The sequence below is a fragment of the Panicum virgatum genome, chromosome 3K, assembly GCF_016808335.1.
Source record: "Panicum virgatum strain AP13 chromosome 3K, P.virgatum_v5, whole genome shotgun sequence".
NCBI classification, from domain to species: domain Eukaryota; kingdom Viridiplantae; phylum Streptophyta; class Magnoliopsida; order Poales; family Poaceae; genus Panicum; species Panicum virgatum.
The window spans coordinates 52,390,449-52,412,689 of record NC_053138.1 but is presented as its reverse complement, the minus strand read 5'-3'; the positions used below and the strand labels follow the sequence as shown (position 1 = coordinate 52,412,689).

General features: G+C 47.5%; 2 protein-coding genes across 2 annotated transcripts; both read left to right on the top strand.

Moving 5' to 3' along the window:
- Positions 1-868: 868 nt before the first annotated feature.
- Positions 869-1,324, top strand: LOC120701028 (putative protein TPRXL). The gene has a single exon (XM_039985200.1). It carries the CDS (start codon positions 869-871, stop codon positions 1,322-1,324), a length of 456 nt encoding a protein of 151 aa, XP_039841134.1.
- Positions 1,325-17,670: 16,346 nt separating this feature from the next.
- On the top strand, positions 17,671-19,714 carry LOC120699560 (protein RAFTIN 1B-like). Its single transcript, XM_039983570.1, has 3 exons — positions 17,671-17,880; positions 18,321-18,426; positions 18,557-19,714. Exons 1-3 carry the CDS (start codon positions 17,830-17,832, stop codon positions 19,534-19,536), a joined length of 1,137 nt encoding a protein of 378 aa, XP_039839504.1. The 5' UTR covers positions 17,671-17,829; the 3' UTR covers positions 19,537-19,714.
- The last annotated feature ends 2,527 nt before the right edge of the window (positions 19,715-22,241 follow it).

Below are 22,241 nucleotides of genomic sequence, written 5' to 3'. Positions count from 1 at the left end.
TTATTTCTGCTGCTTGCTTTTTGGAATCCTTGCGGCCACGTGGCAGAATCACATTCATAGTGATAGTCAACCCATCAACATAATCATAGAGTGCTTGGTTTTTGACCTGTGTATCTCCAGAGCACTTAGGATCCTTCCTCTTCTGGATGGTCTGTAGCTCTTCGACCGATGGACCGTCAAGGAAAAGGGAATCCTCTGCTAGCTGCTCTTGATGAGACCTCTTTCTCTTTGTACTGGAGAACAAGCTCTGGTTCCTCCTAGTTGTAGCTTCATCTTCAGTCGCACGAACTTGACGACAAGGAACTTCATAGAATTGGCAACACGGACAAGCTTTCTCACCATTCTTCGGGTGGTATGTTGTTTGCGAAGACTGATCTTGTACCGTTATCGGTTGCTCCACAGAAACTGTTGCATGAACACCATCACCCATTGCACTGTCTCCAAGGCATTTTTGTTTTGCCGACATCTGAGCTGGGATAAAAGGAAGCATAGACTGGTAAGGTCAAAGAAGAGAGAAAACCCCACTATGTAAGGTTCTATCTTATTTAGACAACACTACCCATGCATCACTGCTGCTAACTCCAGATAGGTGTTACATAAATCCGAAAAAAGGGATCTATAGCATAACTCTTCTGCCTCGTCCGAGAGATTCTCAAATTCTCCTGTACTATCTGTAGGCCGGGGTGTCACAGTATGCCTGTCAAACTTCTCCACTAAACCACGCAGCCTTGGTAACTGCACACCTCATTGGAAACCACAACGGCGCCTCCTCGGCTCCTCCGCACATCGCCTTCTCGACTCCTCCAGCGGCTATTTAGTCGGCCATTGGGGGCCTTTCCCTGTGCATTCTCAATCTTTTCCAATCGCAATGGCTTCGAGTTGCGATTCCAACTCGCCGGCAGTCTCCTCCTCCTGGGGCACACCACCCCCTCCTTCCTCGTCTAGCTCTTCCCCCTCTCCTTCTTCTTCTTCTTCCTCGGAGACGACAATCCTATCGTCTCCGTCTCCTCCGTCCTCCCCTGTAGCTCCCAAGCCCCTTGCCCTCCCTGAGTGGCATCAGGAGGGCGATTGGGACTTCAGTTTCCGCGCCGCTTCCGACGACTCCGAGAAGATGCTCGCCTCGGAGTTCGACGCTCCTCGGCTCACAGGACCCGAGCCGTGGTCCTCTAGCGAGGACAACAAGTTCTCCTGGGACGGGGACGACGAGGCGAGCTCCAGCGAGGCCTCCGGCTACGACGACGATGACGACTCCGACGACGGCTCGTGCTGGCTCGTGCGGCAGCAAGTTCAAGGACTCACCGCCATACCCGGCCGCCAAGGATGACGAGTGGAGCAGCGGCGGCAGCAGCAATGATGACGACGGCTCCGGGAGCGGCGAGGACGGCCGCGCCAGGAGCGACGATGAGCCGCCGGCACGGCGTTGCCGGCGGTAGTAGATGTAGGAGCCGATTGCCTTAGCAATCGGCTTAATTATCCCCTGCTATGTAAATAAGAATGAAAAATATTAATATAATATCTTTTCTAAGTACCAATCTAGTACTTTTGCCATGAACCTCCTTACGATCTAATTCGCCTTGAGACTGAAAGACTGCCCTTTATCCACCAGAATCCAAACCTGAATCTCTGGGCTGACCAATTGCGGGCTTGGCCTTACCAAATAGATGGATGGGTCAGTTGGTACCAGCGTGTAGAAAAGGATTGCTCAGCGATCTGGCATACAGTAGGGATAGCCGTTGCCCTTTCCTTGACCATTTCTTCTATTGATAAGGATGAGAGCCTCCTGAAAACCATCGGCTATTTCTGGTCAGACTGCCTAAATTGCTTTACCTTTGGCCATGCCCTCATGACCCCCACTCTGATGGACGTAGCTCTGATTCTTGGCTTAGATATCCATTCTTCTTGTCCCTCGGCTTTCGACTTATCTAAATGTTCCTACAAGATCGTCGACAAGTCCACCACAAGAAACTGGAGTCAGTATATCGCCCATCACAACAAGAAACAGGGCTCAGTATGTCATCGGGAACACACGGCCTTTCTAAATCTCTGGCTGGACCATTTTCTTTTCTGTGGGCCCTCCTTGGCTCCCACCAAAAACTATCTGAGTCTGGCCAACCATCTTGCCAATGGGAACAGACTATCCATCGGCAAACTTTTCTTGGGTACATTGTACCGTACCCTTTCTCCAAATACCTCGAGATTGCTCAAGGGAGAGAGCATCAGAGGAGGTGGTCCTTGGTGGTTTGTTCAGCTATGGTGCCACCTTTATTTCCAGAAGGAAACTGCCGACTTTCCTTCCCTCCAATCTGTCTCCTTTCCCGACCCCAGAGGCCGATACATCAGATGTACCGTGATCGGCCAAGCTTTATATGGCTTCCCTAGCGGCAGGCTTGACGAGAACAAAGCTGCCAGCTGGTTTGAGCTCTTTTACCAGGGTCAATAGCATCCCTTCTTCTCTGTTTATTAGAATACCGAAGTCTTTGAGAACCCCTCATTTTTTCGGCTAGACATCTTTGCTGCTGACGAGGAAACCAGATGAGTTTTCTCTGAAGCCATCAAGCCTTGTCTCCTCCCCGTGAGCATGAGTATTGGTAATCGAATCACCAAACCTGGCTATGAATTCTACCAGCTAGTAATAGCAGCTCGCCAGTTTGGCTTGAATCAGATAGCCCCGCACTTCTACCTCATCATCTGGTAGAAAACCGTGCCAATCTCCTAGACCAATTATGAACCGGCAAAGCCTACAGACTCTTCTCAGACTTGACAATAGACATTCGGGCCAATCTGGAGTTCACTTACAGTGCCCGTGGATTTGAAAGCTGGTGGCAATACTGGAGATGCCACATCTTCCGTTGTGGAATCGGCTCCATGATGCGCTGCATCGCTCCGGCCTTGACACTTCTAGCCGAAGCCGTAAGCTATCTGTTCCACTTTATTTCTTTTCAGCCCTGGTCAAAAAACATTTCTACATTTAACATTTATTCATGCTCTGAAACAGGACAAGGACCAACCTGTGCCAACTGATAAACGCCGGCAACGCATTCACGTATGTGGAGTTTGCACCAATACCCCTCCTTGGCAAGGGTGCTCCTCCCCTGCTGAAGATGATAATCCAACAGCTCAATCCGCCGGCTTCACCGACGCACCAGAAGTGGTGTGTCACCCTCTGGAACTCCCAAGCGGCATCGGCTTGTGAAAGTAATCAGCAAGCGGCGGAAGATATCAATAACATCGACCACTCAAGCCGAATCCACGTCCGGTCAGGTAACACCGATAATCCCGAATCCCGTTTTACTCAAGGATTCAATCCTCCAATTATCTGATCAATGTTTCCCCTTTGTCTTTTCAGCATGTATCCCCTGGTGCTTCTGCCATTCCCCCTTCACCCATCATAACAGACGCCGAAAGATCCATTCCTACGTCGGGTGATGTATCTGCAGAACCTCCTGCGCCTGAAGTGGAGAAAGAGCCACCTGTTCCTCCCTTTACTTCGGTGCCTGATGTGGCGGAGAGTGAAGTTCAACCTCAGATGCCCGAGCCGACTTCAGCTCCTGGTGAGTGCCACGTCAATACTTCCAGTTTTGATTTAGCCGATGTGAGACCTAACATTCTGGGTACCACCTCAGAGGATCCCTCTCCCCCGAGTCCTGCCGCAACAGCAGCGGTCGAAGAAATCCCATCTCGGCCGATCCGCGCACCTGATGACCAAAGCTCCGAATCGGCCCAAGCGACTCACCATCGGCTTTCCACACTGGTCCCATTGGCACAGGTACCATCTATTTACCTTAAGCAGCTCATTATGTCAAAACACTCAACATTAATCTCCCTGCACTAGCCTGTCGAAGTCTCCTGGCAACTGGCCCTCAGCTCCTCAGTTTTCGAGCTCCCGTCGGTCAGCGAGAATCCTCCAAGCCAGCCAACAGTCTCCCCTGATATCTTGGACTGCCTCCGACGATCCGAGGTTCTACTCGTTCTTCCATCGGCTCAACTGGTGGCGAGCACGACTACTGTGGCGAACGTATTGGAACCTGTGTTCCACCTCCTTCCAGTTTCTTTGCGGAACAACTTATTCCCAGTTGTCAGTCTGAATCTCCTCCGTCGGGGTATCACTTCCTCGCTAGAAAGAATTACCACTCGTCAGTCTCAGGGTCATCTGCAGGTGGAACTGGCAGAACAGTGCTCCTTGCTGAATCAACAGAAAGCCGAACTTGATGATGACAGCAGTCAGAATCGGCTACGCTCCCAACTAGCCGAGCTGCGATCCAAAGAAGATCGGATCAAAGAATAGATGAGGAAGCTGCAAACAGCACTCGATAGCACACAAGAAAGCATCCGCAACAAGCTGGCCGAGCTCGAGGAAGCTGATTAGGTGAAGGAAATACTGATGGAGAAGATACAACAAAGAATATCCAACATCCAGCGGCTGAGACAACAGATCATTCCAGGGGATGATGCCGATGATCAGCAGTTTATCACCGAGGTAGAGAATTCCAGGATGGCAGCGTTATCAGCAGTGAGAGACTTTCTCTCCAATTCTCTGTGATCCATAACTGAGAAAGTTATCTTGTAAACAATGTATTGCTCCCTGCTAAGCTATGAACAACAAACTCCTCTTGAAATGCCAGTCCTGCCCCCCGGGCATCTTACCACGTACATTTGTCGAGCGAGGCCTGAAGTCGATGGCAAAGCATCAGCTCTTCTTCTGTTTAACGCCTTCTCTGACAACAATGCATCGGCTCTTTTAGCTGATGGTTCTGAGCCAATAGTATAAATCCTTTTATATTCGGCCGATGGCAACACACCGGCCTCCCCACTGGACTTCATGATCCGACCCAGAGACTAGGGTAATATTTTTTCAAGTATTTCCCATTTATATTTCTGTTGAACCTAACACCCTCCAGGGTTTCCATACGATACGAATTCCCCGGCGCAGTCTCAAATATGCGATATGGTCCATGCCAATTAGGTGACCACTTACCATAAGCAGGGTCTTTTGTGCCAACTGGCAACACAATTTCCCAGACAAGATCATCTTTCAGAAAAGCTTTGGGCCTAACCTTTTTGTTGTAAGCACGGGCCACCTTAGCTTTGTTTGCCTTGATCATCTCCAGCGACCATAACCTCAATTCTGTCAGGTCCTCTGTGTTGATATGCATCAACTCTGCGTATTCATCGGCTTTCAAGTCATTATGAATAGAAACCCTCCTTGAGCCGATGTTGATCTCCCACGGTTGTACGGCCTCTTGTCCGTACACCAGCTGATAAGGGGTATTTTTCGTAGACCCATGACAAGACATACGATAAGCCCATAAAGCCTCAGCTAACCTGTCATGCCACTGTCTTGGATATTCATCAATTTTCTGCTTGATCAGCTTGATTAAACTCTTATTGGAAGCCTCGGCCTGACCATTGGCCTGAGCGAAATAAGGTGAAGACTGGATCAGTGTAATACCCATCTCCTTTGCGAAATCCTTGAACTCCTCTGAGATGAACACCAATCCTTGGTCAGTCGTGATGGTCTGCGGAATACCGAATCTGTAGATTATATGTTCCTTGACAAATTGGATCACATCCGCAGAAGTGACATTCTTTGCTGGTATTGCTTCTACCCACTTTGTGAAATAATCTGTGGCTGCCAAAATCCACTTGTGTCCTTTGCTGGTGGGCGGATTAACCTAATCAATCATATCCATCCCCCATCCTCTGAACGGCCAAGGCTTGATAATGGGATTCAAAGCACTTGCCGGAGAAATTTGAACAGCCCCGAATTTTTGACACTCGTAAGAACCCTTGTAATATTTGAAGCAATCCTCAAGCATGGTCGGCCAATAAAAGCCGGCCCTTCTGATCAACCATCTCATCTTGTGAGCCGATTGGTGTGTACCGCACGTGCCTTCATGCACATCGTGCATTATTTCCAGTGCTTTAGTGGGGTTGAGGCATTTCAACAACAGTCCTTCCAGAGTGCGGTAATATAGCTCATCTCCTATCAATACATACCCAAGTCTTTGTATCTTACCCTCTTGCTTGCCCCCCGAGCCGGATCCCTCAAGTAATTGAGGAGATCGGCTGTCCAATCAGCTGCCGCATTGCACAGAACCTCCACCATGGAATTTTCATCAACTATGTACCCGAACGCCAATTGAGCTGCTTTATTGGCTTCTGCATTCTGCTCTCTTGGAATCCAATATAACGTGATGAAACGAAACTTGGACATGAGGTTCTGACACTTGACGAAGTATGGATAAAGGAGATCACTTGCACAATTATAATCCTCCGTCAAATGATTAATAACCACTTTAGAATCGCCGAAGACTTCCACTGCTTCGGCACCCGCATCCAGTAATAACTCCAGACCCTTGCAGATAGCTTCACACTCCGTTTGATTGTTGGTACGCTTCTCTCGGAGTCGCAAAGCAAAATCATATATTGCCCCCCGAGGGGGACAACCTTTAGCCCAATACCGCAGCCAGAATCACACACTGAACCATCAAAGAATAACACCTAGGGTATGATGCCGATTGTTGAAATCGGCGCTGCAGCTCTTTTCGTGATGAGATCTGCCAGAGCCTGTCCCTTGACTGCCTTCGCGGGTTGATACTGCAATCAAACTTCGACAGGGCATACATCCATTTGCCCAGTCGACCTTTTAGAATAGGAGCCGATAGCATATGCTTAACAATATCGGCTTTGCACACGACCCTTGTTTCCACATGCAACAGGTTGTGTCGCAGCTTGGTGCAAGTAAAATAAAGGCATAAACAAAGACGTTCCATATCTGAGTACCTTGTTTCTGCATCGAGGAGACGCCTGCTGAGGTAGAAAACCACCCATTCCTTGCCTTCAAATTCTTGAATCAATACAGAGCCGATGGAGACAGCATCGGCTGACAAGTAGACGATGAAAGGATTATCGAGTTGTGGAGGCACCAGTGTCGGTGGAGATGCCAAATAATCCTTGATGTCATCAAAAGCTTTCTGCTGCTCCAGCCCCCACACGAATGCCTCATTATTCTTGAGCTTGACTAATGGCATGAACGGTTCGATTCTTCCAGATAAGTTGGATATGAACCTTCTGATGTAATTGATTTTGCCGATGAGGCTCTGCAGCTCGGTCTTGTTCGATTGTGGAACCATGGTCTGAATCGCCTGTCTGCTCTTATCACCCACCTCGATCCCATGCTCATGAACGAGAAACCCGAGAAACTGCCCAGCCGTGACTCCGAAAGCACACTTCTGTGGATTAATTTTCAAGCCATGCTTCTGTGTCCGCTCCAATACTTTACGCAAATTGGCCAGATGATCTTCTGGAAGGGCTGATTTGACTACCACGTCATCAATATAGACCTCTACCAGCTTGCCAATGAGATCATGGAAACTGTAGTTCATGGCTCTCTGGTAGGTAGCTCCGGCATTTTTGAGGCCGAAGGTCATGACCACGAATTCAAACAAGCCAATTGCCCCTGGGCAGCGGAATGCCATCTTGTGAATGTCCTCCTCAGCCATCAGAATCTGATTGTACCGGGTGTTGCCATCCAGGAAACTCATCATCTTGTGACCGACTGCTGCATCCACCAACATATCTGCCAGCGGCATGGGGTACTCATCCTTGGGTGTTGCTTTGTTCAAATTCCTGTAGTCAATATTAGAAATCCAAGTAGTGTACCTGCACGGCCTTATGAAACTAGCTTTTGTCATTCTTTCTATTACATCTTTTATTTCGCCAAGGATCTTCGAGTTGTACTTCCGCTGCGGTTGAGAATGCAGCCGGTATCCTGGCTTTATTGGTAACCGATGCTCCACGATCGATCTACTGAGCCCTAGCATCTCGTGATATTCCCATACAAAACAATCCGCATACTCCTGCAGAAGGGATACCAACGGATCCTTGAGATCAGGGCCAAGTTTCTTGCTGATGAAAGTGGGTCGCGGCTTGTCGCCTGGTCCAATATCGATGGCTTCTAGATCATCGGCAGATGTGAATCTCAGACCCATCTTCCCTTCATCGGCGATGTCATTGCTGCATACATAAACATCGTGGGGCAACCAAGCAAGTGACATCATATCATAATCAAAATATAATTTATTTTGCTTATTTGGCCGATCAGCAAAACCGGCCTCGCGAGATACGTGTGGCAAAAAAGTGTGTTTTTTAAATGGCCGATCATAGAGACCAGCCTCTTGCGTACTTTCAGCAGGTCCGACATGCTTTCTCACTTCTCCTATACAATCTCCTATTCTTGCTCCTCGAGGCCGGTTGCTAGAACCGGCCTGAGCTCGTTTTTTGAAGCCTCAACGAAGTCGCATCCTTGGAGGTCTTGACCCGTGAGGCACTCAGCCTGCTCTGCCTGCCAGAACGGTGCATCAACAGTAGCCACATCACACGCGTCATCAGCTGCCACAACCTCCACTTCATCTCCGTCCCACTGTATCAAGCATTGGTGCATCGAAGATGGCACGCAGCAGTTGGCGTGGATCCAATCGCGGCCTAGCAAGGCTGAGTATGGACCTTGACTGTCAACGATGAAGAAGGCAGTGGTGATGGTCTTCTTGCCGATGGTGAGCTCCACATTGAGCACTCCTCTTGCCGGATATGGGTTGTCATTGAAGTCGTTGAGGACGATGTTGGTGCTGATCAAATCCTCGGCCGACCGGCCGATTTTGCGGTAGAGAGAATATGGCATGATGTTGACTGCCGCCCCTGAATCCACCAGCATCCTGTTGACCAGCTTCCCATTGACATACCCCTTGACGTACAGAGGCTTTAGGTGTCGGTACTGCTTCTCTTGTGGTTTCTGGAACACAGCAGCTGCTGCTCCCAGACTCAGATGCGCGAGGGTTAACTCCTCGACCGGCGTGCAACGATACTCACAGGCAGAACGAAGACCATGTTGATGTTGGCCTTGCGATCGGCTCCTCGTCGAGCCGATTTCGGAACAGTGGATCCTTCAGCAGCCGATGGCTCATCAGCATCATCCTTCCGTCGCCACACCATGCTTCTCAGACGTCGGGTAGGTGGCTTCGGAATGGGCTTCACTTGAGCAACTCGCAGCAGTCGCAGATAATCTTCCTCTAACTGCTCCAAGGTCCGCAGACGCTGCACCCTCCACTTTTGTGTCCGCGACAAACCATCAGGACACCATTGAGGCTGACGGCATTCTTCACGGTAATCGTCGTCGTTGACCGGCTCTTGCGGCGGTGGTGGTGCTTGGCGACCAAGGCAGCTGAAAACCGACGGCACGCCACGAGATGTGTGGCAAGCGGCGCACTCGGGGCAGTCCTCGATCGTTGGTAGCCTGGTGAAGCACTCATGCCAGCAATACCGGAAGAAAGGGTAGTTCCAGTGCTCGTGGAACATGCGCTCCCTCCGGTCGTTGAAGTCCTCCGGTCGGTGTGGGTGACGGCCACGTGGCAAGAAATACTCAGGCGAGTACTGAGCATCCTCAGCCATGTGCTGCTGTCGACGAACTCCCTTCCAGTACCAGCCGGAGTACATTGCAGTCAAGTGATGAGAGGTTGGACGGAACTCCCTCCGCTTGGCCACCTCCTTCTCGATCAGGCGTCGATCTGCTTGAGTCTTTTCGGGCCGGTCGTTGGACCGGCCAACCCTTTGCCCTTGGAACTCGCGGAAATCGCGACCATGTTGACGGGAAAGGGATTTCTATGAACTTTCATGGCGGCCTTACCGTAAATTAGCCGCCCCTGCTCGATTGCCGACTGGATCTACTGATGGAGCACCTTACAGTCGGCCATCTGATGAGACGTGGCATTGTGCCACTTGCAATATCTCCTACCTTTCAATTCCTCAGCTGACGGAATCTTGTGGTTGGCTGACAGCACGAGCTGCTTCACCTTGAGCAGTAAATCGAAGATCTGCTCGGTCTTGGACGTGTCGAAGTCGAAACTGACCGGGGCTTCAGGAGCCTTGAGCCACTAGCACGGGATCGGTTGTGCCCCCCGGGCCCACTGCACCACTGCTACATCGGCTTCATCAGCCGATCCCTCCTCGTTGGCATGCAGGTAGGAGATCGGCTTCCTATACTTCTCCTAGTACGCCTCTGGGTGCTGGCGCTCGTAGGCCGACACCTTGCTCAAGAGAGTGCCGATTGAATCGAAATCGGTAGGCACATATGCATTCTTTTTTGGGTGCACCAGTCCTCTGTATGCTAGCTCCGCCAAGTTCTTCTCAGTGAGGCGCAGAGAGTAGCACTTGTTTCGGATCTCCCTAAACTTCTGAATGTACTGGGCGACTGACTCGCCTTGTTGCTGGCGAAGGGAGGTCAGGTCGGAGATAGACATCTCACTAGAACCGGTGAAGAAGTGAGCATGGATTTGATCCTCCAGTTGCTTCTAGGAGGTGATCGATCCCGGTGCCAGTGTAGTGTACCAGCCGAAAGCTGGCCTAGAGAGAGAAAGAGAAAAGAGCCGAACTTTCATGTGTTCGGCCGCAGCAACTACTCCCAGCTGAGCCGTGTATCGGCTAATGTGCTCAACGGTGCTGGTATTGTCATTGCCGCTGCAGTTGGAAAACTCCGGCACCTTGAACTTGGGCGGGGGGGGCAGTTGTTCGAACTCCTCCGGGTATGGCTTGGCGTATCCGATCATGGTGCGCTTCGGGGTGATGCCAAACTGATCACGGAGAAGGCTTGTCAACTGATCCTGGAAGGTAGCAACAGTGTTTCCTCCCGCAAACACGGCCTGGTTGCTGAGAACTGGCCTGCCTCCGTATGCTGCCTGCCACTCCAGTAGGTCGTAGTTTGGATTCTTGTTGTTGTTGGGGACGACAGCTGGACATGGAGGTGCCTCCTCCCCCTCACGCAGGGGCCTATATCGCAGCCTGCAGTGGAAACCCTCAAGTATGAAAGCTAGAGGATGATCATACACTGATGGTGCTCGATTCGGCTCTTCAGGCCTGTAGACAAGGTACTCTGCCCTTGTGCCTTCAGGTACGCTGATCTGTATATGCTCCAGGGGCCGAGTGTAGAAGCGCCTTTCGTTCCTGTCGGATCCGAAAGTGGGGCCCACTGGTGCGTACTTGCCCTCCAGCATGGCTTTGACGACTCGGGTGACGAGACTCTCCATGGAGTTGATGAGGACCTCGGATTGGCGCAGGAGGGCGTGGCTAATCATGTAGTTCATCTCTTGTCGCAGCGCCCTGCTTCGCTACTCCGAGGGTGTAGACAGATCCACGCCATCGAGGAGATTGTCGGTGTGGCCGATGGTCCTGATGCCACCGTGCCGGGTTCGGACGAACCGAGCCAGAAGATCCTGCGAAAGCTTCACTAGGGAGTCATCGTATAGCTTCCTATGTTCTCTCTTGAGGTCCTCCAACGTGACCACTGGCAGCTCACTGGCTTCGGTAATTTCGTCGTCGAAGGTGAGACCCCTCTTTGGAGCCATGAGATCTTTCTTCTAGTCCCACCAGGCGTGCCAAAAGAGTGTGTTGCTCCAAATAACGGACGGACCGACCGTACAGAGGCTACACACTCAGGGAGCTGGGAGATCGCACTGCTACTGTGGTCGTTTCTCCAGAAGCGGTTCCAACGGCGGGTGTTCCGGGTGTGCCACCTGGCTTGACCACCAGCTAGGAAGGTTTGTCGACGTGGTTGACGAGTCGCCCTACAAAACAGACATAAAAGCCAATATAAAATTCCCTGCCGATCTCTCGGATCGGCAAATGCCAGAGCCAATCGGCTCTTAGCGTAGACTCCTTTGCTTGTGGCATCGGCCGATCGGCCGATGGCTTCCCTGCAGTGGGTTAACAGATGTATATATAAATAAAGTACAACTTTACTCTAAACATGATATAAACTAGTTACTGCCACAGATCGACTCATGCCTCATGCAAAACATCGACAAAGAAACGGGCCAGAGAGCAATCTATTCTACTCACGGCATAAACTAACTCCAGGGCTAGATAAACAGCTAAAGCGAGCATAGGAACGTCCCGAGATTGTAATCCCAGGGCCAGATACACAACTAAAGCGAATAAAGGAACATCCCGAAACCAATCTACAGAGTGCATCGGCAAGATTGCCCTAGGAACATCCGTAACTTACGAGCCGATATTTATACATGGAAGCAATTATCCGAGTCTCCAAGGAAACTCATCTAAGAACAGCAAGTAAATCTAAGACATGCAGAGTAAAGGTGCCGAAAACATACAAATCCCCCGGATCACCGCGTGCACATGTTGCAGCGCATGTCGTGGTGTGTAGTTATCGGGCAGGTAGCATTCATTCGGCTGTAACGAGCCGATCCGTAACATGAAGCGTATAAACGAAAGTGGATCGACACGATACGAGATAAACGATGAATCTTGCCAACAACAACGCTTAGTACAAGATTCATCATGGTAAAGGCAAACGCCTAGACACCCTAATAGATCTACAAAAGACACTATTAGAGCAGCATGACGCTTACTTGAAATCCCTAGGATTAGGGTTGGCGATGCGCCAAGGTTGATGGACGAGAACCCGTGTGTCGCTGGGGACGTATGAGCTTCTCTCTCTTTATTTCTTAGGTCAAGTTTACATATTTATAGCCCGTAGGCTTGACCCTTAAGAAGGTAAACGTCTAATTTATCTAACCATCGGATCGGCTGTAGTCTTATCCTAAACGGATCCGACTCTATCCCTAACTTTACATTTATTCGGCGGACTGAGTACCATCACGTTACGCATCAACTCAGCCCAAACCGGCCCATCAACCAATCTTACCTGAGGCCCAATACCCGGGTAAGATCTGGCGATAACATAGTGTCAGTGAAGATCCTCATCCCCGACGACCGGTACGGCACGCATAGGCAGGCTCACTATCACCACGATGGAGTGCTCAGGAGGACACTGGAGGCATGAGTGAGCGAGGTAGCTAGGAGAGCCCTCAGTGCTATGTGCTACACCTACAGAGAGGAGCTCCAGCATACCAAGTTCCGCTACTTCCCCGCTGCAGTAAGGGAGCTCACATAGCTATGCCTCGAGAAAGATATGCTGATGGCCTAGTTCAGTGGAGACGAAGTGCAGCTTCCCCATCCAACAGCGATGAGGAACCAGTGGTCTACGAGGCGCGCTCTCCAAACCGCAAGCGCGTCTGCTACAACGAGTCTGGCTACCGCACTCGCTACCTCTAGTTGTTAGGCTTAAGAGTTTAGGAAGAATCTTGTCAGATTCAGTTTGTAATGCTAGTTCGAAAATGTTCTCTAAAGTGTGTTAGTTTTAATCAGTGTTGTTTAGTGTGGTTTTGTAAAACATTGTGATTTGCATCTTTGTAATGTTGGCGATGGAATTATGGAGTGATTACCATAATTGCATCAAGTTTTTAATAAAGCTAGCTAGTTAGTCAAGTTCGGGGTTATCTATTTTATTTATTGTCTTTATCTTATCCTTATTCCTATACTTTACCATGATTTATTTCATGAGTCTCACTTGTCTAACCGATCAGATGGTGAACACCAGATCCGGATCAGGCGTTGATCAGCCTCCAGTACAGCGTCGAAGAAGAGGCAGTAAGAGTAACCCCCATCCCAACAACATGAACAACCAGAACAACCACAACCAGGTGCCACCACCACTGCCACAGGTAGGGATGGAGCAGTTCCTTGCCGCACAGACGCAACTGTTGACCAACATGGCTGGCACAATGGCCAATATGCAGGCCCAACTGAATCAAGCACCACCACCATAGCCGCCACAGAGGGATCACCACAGGGACTTCATAAGTCACAAGCCCCCTACTTTTTCCCATGCACTTGATCCTCTTCAAGCTGATGATTGGATCAAGACAATAGAAAAGATGCTCAAGATTGCTTAGTGCACTGACAGGGAGAAAGTCCTATATGCTTCTGGTAGACTGGAGGGGACCGCAACCGATTGGTGGGATGCTTACACCGCATCTCATGCTGATCCCAACACCATCACCTGGCATGAGTTCAGAACCCAGTTTAGGGAGCACCACATACCCAAGGAATTGATGAAGCTCAAGTGACAGGAGTTCCTTGCACTGAAGCAAGGAGGTATGTCTGTGAGTGAGTATCGAGACAAGTTCATTCAATTGTCTCACTATGCTCCCGCAGATGTGGCTGATGATGAAGACAAATAGGACCACTTCAGGTTGGGTCTGAATGCACCAATCAAATATCAGTTAATGATGCACACTTTTGAGAGCTTCCAGAAGTTGGTTGACAACACCATCATGGTGGAGCAGGCCCGCAAGGAAATGGGCATTGAGATGAAGAGGAAGTTCGAGTCACAGGGCCAGTACAGCAACTCGCGCCCCCGTTTTGGACCTCCACAGGGGACACCTTTTCGCCCTAGAGGACAGAATGTTAGTTATGGGCAGAATCAGTACCAGCGCCCCACTCAATAAAATCAGCAGACCCCGCATACTCCGCGTGCTGGTCAGTCAGTGCAACGCCCCAATGTCCCACAGAACCGCCAGAACACTCCCACTGGCACGTCTGTGAGGAACAACAACCCTACGCCCGCTGGAGGAAATGCTTGCTTCAAGTGTGGTGATCCTGGACATTATGCCAACCGTTGCCCTAAGAATGTCCAGAACACTCCAGGCCAGTTTAACAACACTGGATAGAGGCAGACTCCACAACAGAAGTAGCCTAGAAACAACAACCAGACTCCCCAAGGCAACAGAGGCCAGTAGAACTGTGTCCGCGGGAGGGTGAACCATGTGGCCGCGAAGACCGCTCAGGATGCTCAGGATGTTGTGATCGGTATGTTCCTAGTCAACTCAGCCCCTGCATTAGTTTTATTTGAATCTGGAGCATCGCATTCCTTTATTTCTGCTTAGTTCGTAGCAAAATATGGCATTCTCGTGCATCCTATGTCAAGACACATATTAGCTAGTTCACCTGGGGGGAATATGAAGGCTATGTACCAGAGTATTGGTGTCAGTTTTAAGATTATGGGCAGGGAATTTCGTGCCAACTTCATAGCATTAGATTCTAGCGGAATTGATGTGATTCTAGGAATGGGATGGTTGAGCAAAGTTGATGTAGTTATTCAGTGTGCCAAGCAATTAGTGCTCCTCACGAGCACAGAAGTTGAAAGATTTGAGTTCCTTGCAACACTTGCACCCGCATCGGACGGTACAGTGCATCAGCTACAAGGGAATTCAATTGAAGATATCAGAATAGTGTGTGAGTACCCGGATGCCTTCCCTGATGATTTGCCAGGTATGCCACCTGAACGCGACATTGAATTTATCATAGATCTTTTACCTAGTACTGCACCCATTACTAAGAGACCGTATAGAATGTCTGTTGGTGAATTAGAAGAACTTAAGGCACAGTTAAGAGACTTATTAGATAAGAAGTTCATTCGTCCTAGTTCTTCACCATGGGGAGCTCCAGTGATCTTTTTTGAGAAGAAGGATGGTACACTGAGGATGTGTGTGGATTACAGGTCATTGAATGAAGTCACCATCAAGAACAAGTACTCGTTGCCTCGCATTAAAGATCTGTTTGACCAGTTGAGAGGAGCCAAGGTATTCTCCAAGATTGATTTGAGATCAGGATATCACCAGTTGAGGATATGACCATCAGATATACCCAAGACAGCTTTCACTACCAGATGTGGACTTTATGACTATATGGTGATGTCATTCGGGTTAACAAATGCTCCAGCTTACTTCATGTACCTGATGAACAAGGTGTTTATGGAGTATCTTGACAAGTTTGTTGTGGTGTTCATTAATGATATTTTGGTGTACTTCAAGAATGAAGAAGAACATGAGGAACATTTGAGGCTTGTTTTGCAGAAGCTTAGGGAGAATCAGTTGTATGTCAAGTTTAGCAAGTGTGAATTCTGGTTGGATGAGGTCTCGTTTCTTGGTCATGTCATCACTAATGGAGGAATTGCAGTTGATCCAGGAAAGGTCAGAGATGTGTTGAAGTGGGAGCCACCTCAGACAGTGTCAGAAATCTAGAGTTTCTTGGGACTCACAGGATATTACAGGAGGTTCATTGAAGGCTTCTCTAAGATAGTGAAACCCCTTACCTCACTACTAGAGAAAGGAAAAGAGTTTGTTTGGTTAGAGGAATGTCAGACTAGCTTTGAGGAGTTGAAGAAATAGTTGACTACCGCACCAGTGTTGGTTATGCCAGATATTCACAAGAGTTTTGACATATATTGTGATGCATCTCGGCAAGGACATGGTTGTGTGTTGATGCAAGAGGGACATGTGATTGCCTCTACGTCTCGTCAGTTGAGGAAGCATGAGCAGAATTACCGCACTCACGACCTAGAATTGGCAGCAGTGGTACATGCCTTGAAGATATGGAGACACTATTTACTGGGACACAGGTGTCAGATATACACTGATCACAAGAGTTTGAAGTACATATTTACTCAGAACTATCTCAACCTAAGGCAGAGGAGATGGTTAGAGCTTATAAAGGATTATGACTTGGAGATACATTATCACCCAGGGAAAAAGCTAATGTGGTTGCCGATGCCTTGAGTCGCAAGAGTTATGTGAATGCAACAATGGCTTGTGAGATGACTCAGGAGTTGTATCAAGAGTTTGAGAAACTCAACCTTGGGTTCGTTGCTCATACTGAGGGAATTATTATAGAGGTAGAACCGACCCTCGAACAGGAAATAATGAAAGGTCAACTTGAGAATGTTAAGATCAAGGAAATTAAGGAATCAATTGAAGCAGGTAAGGCACCTGATTTCACCGAGGATGAACAAGGAATAGAGTGGTTCCAAAAGAGGATAATGGGGGACATACCTTAGCTGTCTCAAGGTAAAAATGTAATTGCATGTATGGACGTTTTAGCCCTGTAAAAGAGGGACTCAAATTTAATCAACCTTCTCCCTCTTCATTTGCTTGGCCATTATGCAAATTTAATCAATGTTATATTCACCAGCTAAAACACTTAATCGTCCAGACACTTCTTTACAATATTATTTTATTTATAGCCGAATTAATCAAACACATCACCGGATCAATTTGTAAGTCAAATCTGGCTAATCGATGATTCCATGAATTGAACATAAGCCAAATTGAGTGTCAACAATATGCACAGCCACGTGCTAGGTCCAATAAACCGGCAACCACTTGCTAGCGTACGTGCTCCAGCCGACCCTTAAATCTTTCTTTTACATCATAAATGCTTGTTGACGTTGGATTAGTTATTAGCTAATCAATTCATTTTATGTTAAAAAAAGATGGGTCAACTTTCATCGAACAAATAGAGTCAGATCGTCGTGGCTCTGTCCAGATTCAAAGCGCACGCAAGCTTTCTGCTGACTGATGGGTGTACAAATTCATATGAAAATAACAAATTCCATATGCAAGTGCACTACAAGACAAAATTTTCTTCTAGTGCCTTATGCACTTTGAGTTTGTCATTTTTGTTTGAATTTTTCTAGATCTCAACTTTTGATACAGAGTACATCTGATGATGCACTATGGATGTGCATCGTTTGAAATTTTTTGGATACTCTTGCAACTATAATTTTTTAAAAGGTGTTCACGTTTCCACTGAGAAGGTGGTGGTTTGCTAATATTCGCTGACCTAGCTGGATAAGAGCTCAACGCACTGCTTCCAGCAGTGCCTATGACTGGCACAGTTTCCTGAAAGGTGCGGGACGCCTGCTGCATGACTTTCTATATTACATCTAAGGTTGCCTTAGCAGCCATTCATTAAGATTTCCTTAGCAGCCGTTCTATATTACATCTTCTTGGGAGAGGAGATTGTATAAGTTACAGCTCGACACTTTCTACTATAAGTATCAGCATACCCTGGCCGCCTTAGTCGAAACACTGGGGCTGCTGGACTGAGTCATCAGCATATTTATCTCGGCTGCTTTCCATGGCGCGACTCCTCCACTCTGCCACAATCTCCATCTTTGTTCTGCTTGTGGTAATCATTTACTCGTAACGTTCCAAAATAATTATGTCTTTATAGTTTCATGCTGAATCTAACTTCCTTGGCTTTGATTAAGTTTACAGAAATATCCATAAATAATGGTCCGATCTGATCCGTTAGATAAACTATAAAATATGTTTTGACAATATATTTATTTGATATTGTATATATATGTTTAGGGTGCAGTTTTTCTACTCCCGGGAGTAGTTACTCCATCTTTCATAAACCATATTGCTTATGTATCCATATCGATCTAATTATCGGTAGACGCTAGTTGTTTTAACTTATATGATCACGGGTCGTCATAAGTGATAAGTCCACATCACATACGACACACACAGAAGAAAGACAATGGATGAAATTTTGATCTTTTGTATTAGGCAGAGATATAGATAATTAAGGCCACCGATTTTAGTTTACAATGTTGTGTTCAGGTTGGCCGGTGTAGCAACGCAGTCCTGACGGAGGCCGAAGTGTTCTGGCGCACCGCCTTACCGGATTCTCCACTCCCGGACCCCATCGTCAAGCTCCTCCATCCTGGTCTGTCGTCCATAACATGCTTTAATTAATTTCTCAAAACTAGCTATGATTGTAATACAAAAGAAACATTCATTATATATATATATGGCTGATGATGCTCACTGCTGGTCTTAATTACATTACGGTGCAGAGACCAGCAGCGTTGTAAACAAACAACCAAAGGATGATGATACGGTTGCTGAAGCATACTCCCTGACTTGGCTGATGTGGGGGCTTCGCTCTCCCTCTGCACCGACGACCAAGCACTCCAACACTGCAGCAGAAACCAGCCTTGTAAACAAACCAAAGGATGATTATACGGCTGCCGAAGCATTCTCCCTGACATGGTTAATGTGGGGGCTTCGCTCCCCATCCGCACCTCCCAAGCAGCCCTCGTCTCCCAGCCGGCCGTCCCGTGCAGGCCGTGACCACAGCGCCGACGAGTATTTGGCCAAGGGGCTCTTCTTCCACGAGGACCTAGTCCAAGTAGGCAAGACCCTAACTCTCTACTTCCCGGTGGCAGCCAGCGCGCCGCTCGGACTCCTGCCGCGCCGCGTGGCCGACGCCATCCCGTTCTCGGCGTCCTCGCTGCCGGCCACCCTCGCCCGGCTCGGCATCGCCAATGACTCCGCGCAGGCGGCCGCCATGGAGGAGACGCTGTACATGTGTGAGCTGCCACAGAAAGCAGGCGAGGCGGCCAAGTTCTGCGCGACGTCGCTGGAGGCCCTGGTGGAGGGATCCATGGCGGCGCTCGGCACCCGCCGCATCCGGCCGGTGACCTCCGGCCTGCCCCGCTCGGGGGCGCCCAAGCAGCCGTACACCGTCCGGGCCGTGCACCCGGTGGACGGGGCGAGCTTCGTGTCGTGCCACGACCATGACTACCCGTACACCGTCTACATGTGCCACAACACGCCCTCCACGAGGGCGTACATGGTGGAGCTGGAGGGTGCCCGCAGCGGCCTGGCCGTCACGGTCGCCGCTATCTGCCACGCGGACACGTCCAGCTGGAACGCGGAGCATGTCTCCTTCAGGATCCTCGGCACCAAGCCCGGCGGCGCACCGGTCTGCCACTACCTGCCGTATGGGCACAATTTGTGGGTCAACATGGAGGCAAATCGCTCGTCATCCTAAGCAACTTCTAAACAGCTGCACTCGCTCCGTCGTCCCAACCAAGATTGATCATGTCTATGTAGTGTGTACGTCTATGATCTTGCAATGTTTGGCATGTTGTTGTTCAGATCAGGGGCACAGCTTCTGCTTGTTTGTTTTCATTTACCCACATAATATATAGTATCTAATGTTTTTTTCACCGGGTCGTGTGCCAAAGGCCCTCCGTGGGCACCTCAGGCCATCGATTCAGGCTGAAAATACGAGCTGATGTTGCAGCTGGTATGTAACACCCACATTTTCAAATTAAAAATTAAATAAATTTAATTAGAATTATTACAAGATCGATAAGATTTTAATTAATTTATCTTGATTTTAGAGCATTTGTCATGAATTAAATGAATTACTTAGCTATAAAAGAAATATAAAGAAAATAAGTTTTGAACATACATGCTGCCTTTGTATTATTTTATTGCTTGTCGTTCAATTTGAATTTAAATTTCCTTAAATTTAAATTTGAATTGAATTGTTTGAAGTATTTTTAAAATAGAAAACCTCTCTCTATTCCTTTTCTCCTTCCAGCCCAGCCCAAATCTCCTTTCCCCTCCTCTTTTCTTTTCTCCCGCAGCCAGATCTATTCCTTTTCTCCTTCCAGCCAGATCTTAATCGAACGGCCCAGATTAGATTCAACTCGTGTCAACCAAGTCTTACCGGTCAACACAGGTGACTTTGCAAAAGAGACCCTCTATTTTTCTAGAATCAACCCGCAGTCCACCGTAGTTCAAAAGTATTTACAAAAAAGCACATTCTTTTATGTTTTAGCCCCCGACCTTTTCTAAAATAGATCCCGCCGTCCTTAGCCGGTTGTTTCGATGCTAGCCCCTGCGTATAAGGTTTAATTATATTTTATCCCTCGATTTCTTTAGTCAGAGCCCTTTTTCTTTTAAAATCTTTCGTAGATAAGCCCCTAGCACCCCGTTTTAGCCATAACTTGATCATTTTAACTCTGTTTTTAATGATTCTTGCGCTCACACGATCCTTGTAAAGTATACAGTAGCTTTATAACCTTGTTTTGTACTGTTTACATTTATTGGTGTACTGTTTCTTATTTATTCTACTTGTTTGCTTGTATGTACTTGTGTGAGGCGATAGACGGTGCGCCTTTTGAGGATCAGCAAGAGCAAGCCTTTGAGGACACTAAGTAGCAGCAGCATTTTGACGAAGTCAAGTGGTCCTTGATCATGCTTGTTGTCCCAATAATTTACTACATATTCACATTTACTTTATATGCATGCAAGTGTCTACAATATGACGGGTCCCAAATTAAGCATGTACCTTGTTTCTTTATTTTCCTTCCTTGATAAGCTTGGGTTTACTTTATGTGGTAGCTATGCTAGTTGCTCTTACACTAGACTAAGGTTGGTAATTTGGAAACACTGATACACTTGTTATACTTCATGTTCTGGTATACCCGTTATAATTAAGATCATATGCTTTAATTGGAATATGGAGAACCACCTAGGAAAACAGTGCAACAACAATATCATATGGCTCTGATCTGACTAATTAATTAGAAACCTTAGCTTATGATGATCTTTCGAAAGGGCAAGAGGGGTTGCATCGACGGGGTATAACTCGGTCCTCTTGAGGTTTTGATATGTTCCTGGGTAAGGCGTCATCCTCATAAGTTAGGGAATCTTTATAAAGGCCTCGTAGTGAACCTCTCGCCACTCACCAAAGGAAGTGTTTAAGGGCCTTGCAAATCTGGCGACTTAGGGAAACACGAATTGTGGGTAAAGTGTATAACCTCTGCAGAGTGAAAACTGATATATCAGCTGTGCTCACAGTTAAGAGCAGCTTGGATCCTCACATGATAATTGAACTTGAAGATGATCTAAATTAATGTTCTTATTTATGGTTATTGTTTTACTTCTATTATTTACTTATTTTGGAATAATGGTATACACTTGAACTTAGTTAATGGTTGCTAATTAAAATTTGATCAACTAAAAGTGCTTATCGCAGTCAAACCATGTCAGCTATTCCTTGAATTGGCCTTGCATATAGTATATTTTTTCCTACCACTTGTTGAGTACCAACCATAAGCGTACTCACCCTTGTATAAATGCTGCTCAGACCAAGATAACTGTTCGGAGTTCCCAGAGATTTTAAGGAGTTCTAGGCGTATGTCTCCTAGTTATCTGCCTATGAAGTTGAAGATCCGCTGCTACTCTATAAACACTATCTATTCATTTAAGATTAAGACATTCGGTCATATAATAAAGTTTTTAATACTCTATTTCGTTATGACAGTGTGATAGTATTCACTTCATAACTCTATCATATGTATAAAACTTGATGCTAGCATACATATGAGATGCATTCGGTTTCTTTTCTAAATTGGTTGTGACAGAAGTGGTATTAGAGCAGTGTTTGACTGTAGGATGTTGGCCTAGTTACAAATGGTCGCAAATTAAGGTCTATCTTACTTAGAAGCCATGCTTTTTGTAACTTTTGAAAAAGATACTCTTACTTGTTTAAATTTAAAATTATTTAAATTTCTTTTGGTTATGTTGTTCTTATTTTTCTTTATTTTAAAAGTTAATTTATTATTTGCAAAGCTCTGTTGTTAAAAGAAAATTTATTTTCTCTATCTTGCTTTGTCACATTGCTACAGATGGTCAGGACCAGGATACTCGCCCGCAAGAGCACTCGTGGACCGCCTCGCC

What these genes read in the sequence shown, in the direction of transcription:
- LOC120701028 (XM_039985200.1), top strand. Translation starts at nt 869, where the DNA reads ATGGCTTCGAGTTGCGATTCCAACTCGCCGGCAGTCTCCTCCTCCTGG.
- LOC120699560 (XM_039983570.1), top strand. Translation starts at nt 17,830, where the DNA reads ATGGCGCGACTCCTCCACTCTGCCACAATCTCCATCTTTGTTCTGCTT. An exon ending in CCATCTTTGTTCTGCTTGTG is followed by an intron (nt 17,881 to 18,320) that starts GTAATCATTTAC and finishes TGTTGTGTTCAG; the next exon opens with GTTGGCCGGTGTAGCAACGC. An exon ending in CGTCAAGCTCCTCCATCCTG is followed by an intron (nt 18,427 to 18,556) that starts GTCTGTCGTCCA and finishes ATTACGGTGCAG; the next exon opens with AGACCAGCAGCGTTGTAAAC.